Source organism: Pteropus alecto, unplaced genomic scaffold (assembly GCF_000325575.1).
Source record: "Pteropus alecto unplaced genomic scaffold, ASM32557v1 scaffold191, whole genome shotgun sequence".
NCBI classification, from domain to species: domain Eukaryota; kingdom Metazoa; phylum Chordata; class Mammalia; order Chiroptera; family Pteropodidae; genus Pteropus; species Pteropus alecto.
Genome location: NW_006434181.1, coordinates 925,463 through 933,123, shown reverse-complemented (window position 1 = coordinate 933,123; position 7,661 = coordinate 925,463). Strand labels below are relative to the sequence as shown.

General features: G+C 43.0%; 1 protein-coding gene across 1 annotated transcript in view; it reads left to right on the top strand.

Moving 5' to 3' along the window:
* Positions 1-5,543, top strand: part of RPN1 (ribophorin I) — a 27,044-nt gene extending 21,501 nt beyond the window's left edge. The window contains exons 9-10 of the mRNA XM_006909038.3: positions 3,505-3,750; positions 4,937-5,543. Of these exons, the coding sequence (XP_006909100.1) occupies positions 3,505-3,750; positions 4,937-5,119 (429 nt within the window). The 3' untranslated portion in view covers positions 5,120-5,543. The remainder of the gene's footprint in view (positions 1-3,504; positions 3,751-4,936) is intronic.
* The last annotated feature ends 2,118 nt before the right edge of the window (positions 5,544-7,661 follow it).

The window sequence follows — 7,661 nt, the reverse complement described above, 5'->3', positions numbered from 1 at the left end:
ATATGGTTGTTGGATAAAGTATTCTTTGTTTTAGATCCTGGGTCTTCATCACATAGAATATTTTGTGCCAAACCCTTCTGTCCTGCATAGTTTCTCTTGAAAAATCAGCTGCCAGTTTTATAGGTGTTCTCTTGAGGTAATAATCTGTTTTTTTCTTGCTGCTTTTAATATTCTTCCGTTGTATTTAACCTTTGACATTTTAATTAATGATGTATCTTGGTGTGGGCCTCTTTGAGTTCCTGGTTTTGGGGATTCTCTGAGCTTCCTTGGGTTGTATGTGCATTTCTTTCATCAGATTAGGGAAGTTTTCCATAACTATTTCTTCAAACAGCTGTTCAACATCTTATTTTCCTTCAGGTACACTGATCAGATGGATATTTTGACCCTTAATAGTGTTCTATATCCTCCTTAAATTATTTTTATAGTCTTGGTCTTTTTCTGGCCATTCTGATTGACTGTCTTTGGCTTTCCTGTCCTCTAGATAGGGCATTTGATCCTCTTCTTTATTCACTTTGTAATTCCTTTGTTTATTCCATTTAATATACTTCTCATCTTGGATAATGTGTTCTTCATTTCACACGTTCCCTTTTATAATTTCCATTTTCATTTTTATGTTTTTTTTTTATCTTTGTTGAAGTTCTCACTGAATTTATCTACACTTCCCAAAAGTTCATTGAGCATCTTTATAACCAGTGTTTTGAACTCTGCATCTGTTAGATTACTTGACTCCATTATATCTGGATCTCTGTTCTCTTCTCTCATGGTTTCTACTTCTTTGTCTTCCCATATTGGCTGTCTTTCCATGTCTGTTTCTATGTACTAAGCAAAGCTCCTAAGTCTCCTGGTCTTATTAGTGTGGATTTGTGAAGTAGGCGTCCAGTGGCACAGTCCTGAGAAGAGTTCGGCTGCAGGCCAAATTTAGCCCAAGCCTCTACCCCTCCAGGGCCACCTGTTAAGATTTAGCAAGCAATCCACAGATGCTGTGCTTATGGTTACCTCAAAAGGCCACACCTGAAACCGAGGTTAGCTGCCTCCTCCAATGTGAGTCTCGGCAAGGAGCACCTGACTTGCTGGGGATGTGGCTTGCGTGAGGCCATGAGTTTGGGGAGGCGGGGTTTCAAGGAATCCTCTGGCAGAACGACCTCTGTTATCCAGTTTGTTGAGGTCATGGCTATGGCAGTGCTGTGTCCTCGCACTGGTAGGGAGAGGGCTCAACAGGGAACAATGGATACCAGTGGCACTTCTGTACGGAGAGAGTCTTGCCTCGGCCCTCACTTCGACAATATCTCCCTGTAAGTCCCTGGTACCCCCTGCGCACAGCCGAATCAGCACTGGTGAGCAGAGAGAGCAGGTCTGTCACCGTGAAAATCTGCTCGCGGATGCGGCCCCTTTAAAAGGCATTTTCTGCTGCCGCTGCTGCAGCCTCCGTCTCCCTCAGCTGCCGGAGACCAGGCAGCCCCGTGTCCTCTCCCGTCCTACCTTCTGCCATTGCAGGGTGATTTCTTGGATTTCTCCCTAGTTATGTGGCTTGTTCATCCCATGCAATTTTTCCTTGCTGCTGCTCCTTGTTTCCATCACAGCTTTGATTTGGTTGCCAGAGAGATGAACAGAGCCTCTATCATCTATGCCTCAACACTGGTGAGCAGAGCGAGCAGATCGGTCACTGCGAAATCCGCTTGCAGACGTGGCCCCTTTAAGAGGCGTCTGTCGCTGCTGCAGCCTCCGTCTCACTCAGCTGCTCAGGACCAGGCTGCCCTGCATCCTGGCCTGTCCCACTTGCCGTTGCAAGGTCCTTTCTTGGATTTCTCCATAACTGTGAGGCTTGTTCATCTAGATCCCAGGTGATTTTTCCTTGTTGCTGCTCCTTGTTTTTGTCACAACTTTGATTTGGTCACCAAGGGTCTGAACAGATCCGCTATCATCTACGCCAGTTTTCTCTCTCTCGGATTCATGGATTCTTACATACATTATCCCATGGTGCTATTTATTTTGATGCTCAAATTGTCCCAGATTTGACTATCTTTTTATTGTCTCTATCCTTTTTTGAGTACTTCTTTATTGTTGGTCCAACAACACATTTCAAACATATATTTTACTTTCTCCAAAGAGCCCTGGTTTCCTTTTAGTGCAGAATGGTACCTAGAGAGCATGGTCTGAGAGCTAGGTATGATCATTGCTTTTGGACTATCACTACTTCTAAGTCTTTTTAGCAGACAGAGCTCGGAAATAAATATATTTGGTGTTTAAAATATGTATTAATACTGATGTCTTTCATTCCAGTCTACCACCACAGGGTTCTTGCTCGTCTTCTCTTAAGCTGTTTTCCCTCTTTTCTGGACCCCTACAACATCAATGTATTTAATTACTGAATTCTGTAAACACACAAAATAGTTTCAGAATTGGTACAGTTATACCACTGCAAACACTAAACCTCTCAAGCAGAATCCAAGATTTGTTTTCAGTTCTTTTTTCAAAAGTACTTTGTTCTCAGGGTAATTGGCTTAGTTCTTTTCCTGTTACTAATCTGAAATTTAATTACATTCATTATTTCTGCTTCAATTTTATTCTAGTTTACCTCCATCATTGTTAATATTTAATTTTGGTTATGAATTTGTAAAACATTGAAAAAGTTCTAAATTCAGAACTTGAACATGGTACAGTTTCCTCTACCCTTTTCCACCCTGCATTATAGATAACTAGTTTCATCGGTCCTGGGAAGTTTTTTCTGGTTTATTTTGCAAAAATAAGCAGATACATTCTAATTCTCTTATGTAAGAATTAGCAACAAATACATTGTTTGTACTTTTGTTTTTTCACTTAACAAATATATCCTGAAAATCACTCATCATCATTTCATGGAGATCTTCCTCTTTTTATTTTTAATTGATGCAGAGTACTGCATTATTTGGATTGGTCATAGGTTATTCAATGAATTTCTTGTGTATACATCAGTCTGTTTTAAAGCCTAGATAATTTGTTTAGAAAAAAAACTAATTGTGAGCCAAATCAACCATCTACAAACTAGATTCAGCCTTTGAGCTGCCAAGTTAGGACTTCTGTATTAGATACCTAGTGAAAGATAAAATAAGGAGTTTGGGCTTTTTCCCTTAGGCTCTGGGAAACCCTTGACATTTTTAAGGAGAGAGACATAATGAACATCCTGGAAGCCTTTCCTGACCTGAGCCGAGATTTCTCTTCCCTGAGCACCTTATCATGATATAATACTCTGGCATTAATACCCTTTTCATATCCATCTGTCTCCCCTGCTGGACTTTGAATATCTGCTTCATCTTCATGTTCCCAGTCTTGCCCATTCCTGAACTGGAATAGATTCAGCGTTAGTAAGGGTTTGATTCTCTGACTTTCCAAAAAGATAGCTTTTCTTGTTTGCACAGCTGGTGGTGGGTGCTCTTTGGGAAGTGAGGTCAGAGTGGACTCAGGTGGGAAGTGAAGGTCAGAGTGGACTCAGGCCTGTTTTTGTCACACAATGTGTCTCTCCTCCAGGATCCAGCCGCAGAAGCCAGGATGAAGGTAGCCTGCATCACAGAGCAGGTCTTGACTCTGGTCAATAAGAGAATAGGTCTCTACCGTCACTTTGATGAGACTGTCAATAGGTATAAGCAGTCCCGGGATGTGGCCACCCTCAATGGTGGCAAGAAGAGCCTGGAGATGGAACACAAGGCCTTAACCAGTGAGATTGCGCTGCTGCAGTCCAGGCTGAAGACAGAGGGCTCCGACTTGTGTGACAAAGTAAGTGCCTACCATCACTGAGTCACTTGGCTTGTTGCCTGCCATACCCCACTTTTGGGAATTATACCCAACTATCTAGAGCACTGTGTAGTTACTCTGCCTGGATCAGACACCAGGCAGCTCTTGCTCACTGCTGGCTTGTGGGGTGATATAGCACCCAGTTGTAGACTTGTGGCATTGTGCCAATCCTTGTGGTAGAACAAGAAATTTTGGTGTCTTAGATGTGAACTGGGTTTGGAGAAAGCTCTGCTAGCTTCTACAGAACTCTCTGTCCACATGGCCAGTATTGAGAGCAGCTGCTTCCACTCCTGGAGGCCAGACTGGACAAGGCTTCCGAAAACCCATGCTGTGGTATAAAGAACCTAGAATTAGCATCATGTATTTGAATCCAGGCTCTGATTCAGACTTTATAAACCTAGGCAAATTACCTTCTATCATGAGTTTATTCACCTTTAAACTGGGGATGCTATTACTACTTACCTCACAATGGTTGTGAGTGTCAAATGAGTTAGTGCATGTAAAGTGCTGAGAATCCTGCCTGGGACATGCGTGTAAGTGAGTTCTTGTGACTTGTAAGTGAGTATGAGACCCTCCCCTCCCTCTGGAGGTGCCCCTCAGAGTTCATGATCACCCTCTCCACGTGCCACTCCCCAGCAATCCCTTTACTTACTGTGTGCTGTTTTCTGCATAGCACCTACCATTTCGTGAAATTCTTTACTCATATGTTTAAGTACTTATAATGTGTCAACTTCATGAGGGACAGATGCCTTATTTGTCTTTGCTGCTGTTTTCAGAATCTAGAATCATGTTAGCACTATGGTTCACTAAATATTTGTTGAATGTTGAGTGAAAGTGGCTGTAAAAGTCACTTTCAAGTACCTGTTTTGTGCCTGGCACCATGCTAGGTGATTTCACATATTTTCACACTCAATCCTCACAATCCTATTCTACAGCTAAGGCCTAGGGATGGTGAAGGGACTTGCTCATAAGAGTCAGAGTTTGAAAGAACAGGGTGTGGGTGTGTAGGGGGTAAAGCTAGCTGGTATTTGAAGCCAAACCTGTCTTCCATAGCCAGCCCCTCTGCCCTGGAAGTTCTGGGGTTCTGTAGGCTTGGGAGGTGGTGGACCCTGCTGAGTGTGGGTGAAAGGACCACTCTCAAGCCCTGCCCTGCTCTTGCCTTGGTCAGGTGAGCGAAATGCAGAAACTGGATGCACAGGTCAAGGAGTTGGTGCTGAAGTCAGCAGTGGAAGCTGAGCGGCTAGTGGCTGGCAAACTCAAGAAAGACACGTACATCGAGAACGAGAAGCTCATCTCGGGAAAGCGACAGGAGCTGGTCACCAAGATCGACCACATCTTGGATGCTCTGTAGCCCCTGCCATTTGTCCCCAGGGTGGACCCAGGGTGTTGTACTTACAGATGGCAGGTGTGTGTGTGGGAGATGGTGAACATCAAGGCCACTGAATGCTGGCATCTGTATTTTGCAAAAGGCCTTCAAGGAAGAGAAGCCAGGCTCTGCTTTAGGCAATACAAGAAGCTTAGTTTTTGCCCCTAAAGTGTTTCCTTTAAAAAAAACAAAAACAAAAACTTAAATTCTATTAGAAATAAAATATCTTTGTGTTTTGAACAAAGAAATTTTTAATATTAGTTTAGTTTTGTTCTGAAGCCTAGGATATTTTGTATGCCTTTGTTTTATGCCCTTCTAATTACTGATGTTTGGGTATTTTGCAAGTGTGTGCATGTTTTTTAAAGTGTGTGTGACCAAATGAAAATAAAGCGGGGACTGTGAACATTCATTCTGTTGAAAATCTCTTATAACTTATTTCTTAGTTTCAGAGATGATACTTTTATTAAATGTTTTTTATCCATTAAATAACGGACTTGCTCCTTAGAGCAAGTGTGCATAGCAAATACTGGTTACAGAGGCCATAAAGGTAAAATGGCCTTCGTAAGGCTGCAGAATGGAGTGGTGGAGTTGAGGGCTCTGCTCTTGCATTTCTTGATTACCTGTTCTGCATCACATGCTCTACTAGGCACTAAGGAAACAATGATGAGCAAAGCAGAGATAGTTCTTATGGAGGGAGGACAGAATCAGATGATCAAACAAATTCATAATTACAAATTGTGACAAAACCTTGTGAGGAAAAGGGACAGGGTCCTCTGATGGACAGTATTTGGCTTAATCTGGGTGGGAGTTGGGGATAGACTCAGTGAAGTAAGGCTCAGTGACGTTTGAGTTGAGCTCTGTAGGACTTACATAGATGGCAGGAGTGGTGAGGCAGAGAGTATTCCAGATAGAGAGCATAGCATGTACGAAGGCCCTGGGACAGGCCAAGGCTTGACCGAAGGGGATCCAGAGGGTAAGGTAGAGAGTATAGAACATAGAGCTGCAGAGGAAAAGTCCAAAACAAGATAGGGCTGTATAGGTTTGAAGGCTTTTTGCTTTTTCCTAAAATGAAGGGAAGATTGACCAGTGTGTGAGAGACGTGCATAGATTTGTATTTGGGCTGAGAACAAACTGCGAAGGCTATAAGTGGGTGTGTGAGAAAACTTGAGAAACTCACTTGGTAATCCAGGCAAAAGAAGATGGCCTGGGCAGGGTGGTGATGTGCCAACAGGGATGGAGTTGACAGATTTAGGTGGTGGGAATCGACTGCCTTCTCCCACTTTTTCCTCTCTGTCTGTTGGTTTTAGGAGCAGATCATACCTTGTCTTTACCTAGTTAATTTCTGCTCATCCTTCAGATAACCGTTTAAAGGTTACTGTCTCAGGGAAGCCTTCCATGATCTCTCAAACTCAGTCAAACTGTTGTGCCCTTTTGTTCTAGCTGTACCTTTCCACATCATGCTGCACAGTTGGGATGCATGTGATTACTAGATGAGCTCATAGTGCAGGAGTTTTGATATGCTTACCCTTATGACACATAGTAGATGGCTTACTAAATGCATGAATGGCTTAAATATTGGTGGGGTGGATTGAGGGATAATTGTACCATTCATTTAATATGGGGAGGTCTGTAAGACCAGTTTTGAGGAAGATAACAATGAGTTCTGTTTCAGACATGGTAAGGTGGGTGACATCTAAGTTTGAATGTCTGTGGGCATTTATTCAGGTCTGCAGCTCAGAGAAGTCTGACATGGAAATGATAAATGTAGGGGTCGTTCAGCATGAGGATGGCTGTGGAAATGATGAACTAGAGGTTGTGGTGGCTAAGGGTACCTAGAAAGAATGTTGAATAAGAAGAAATCCAGAACTGAGAACATTAGGACTTTAAAGTACAGTGGCCACGTGGAGCACACCACTGCACACAGGTTGAGAAATAACCAGTTAAGAGAAAGTCCAGTACCATGTATCATCAAAGCCAAGTAGAAAGGTGTTTTAAGGAGGAGCACTCAGCAATAAGCTGAGAGGTTAAACAAGAGGAAGAATGGGAGCTGTCTGTTGGTTTTAGGAGCAGATCATTGAAATCATTCCTCATTGACTTTTTAGAACTGTTGGTGGAGTGGTGGGAATGGAGATTGGACTGAGGTAAGGCTTTTGAATGTTGACTGGCAATTCAGAGACAGGCTGTGAGAGGGATGAGTTCAGGGTGCCTATGGGAGGATGTGCAGCTGAAAGTTTTAAAATGGAAGAGAGTCAAGTGTTAAATGCCACTGGGAAAGATCCAGTGGAAAATGAGAGGCTGGATATAGAGGAGAGAAAATGACTGTGGACAATGTGAGGTATTTTGAGGCAGTGGTAAGATATGGGATCCAAAGGACAATGGAAGCAGGGGACTTGGGTATGAAGGAGGACACCCGTTCAAGAATGGGGTTCTGCAGATGACCTGAATGGAAATCCAAATCCTGCCACTCACTGTGACTTTAGGCAGGGCTTCTGGGTATCAGTTTTCTCATTTGTAAAATGGAGCATTG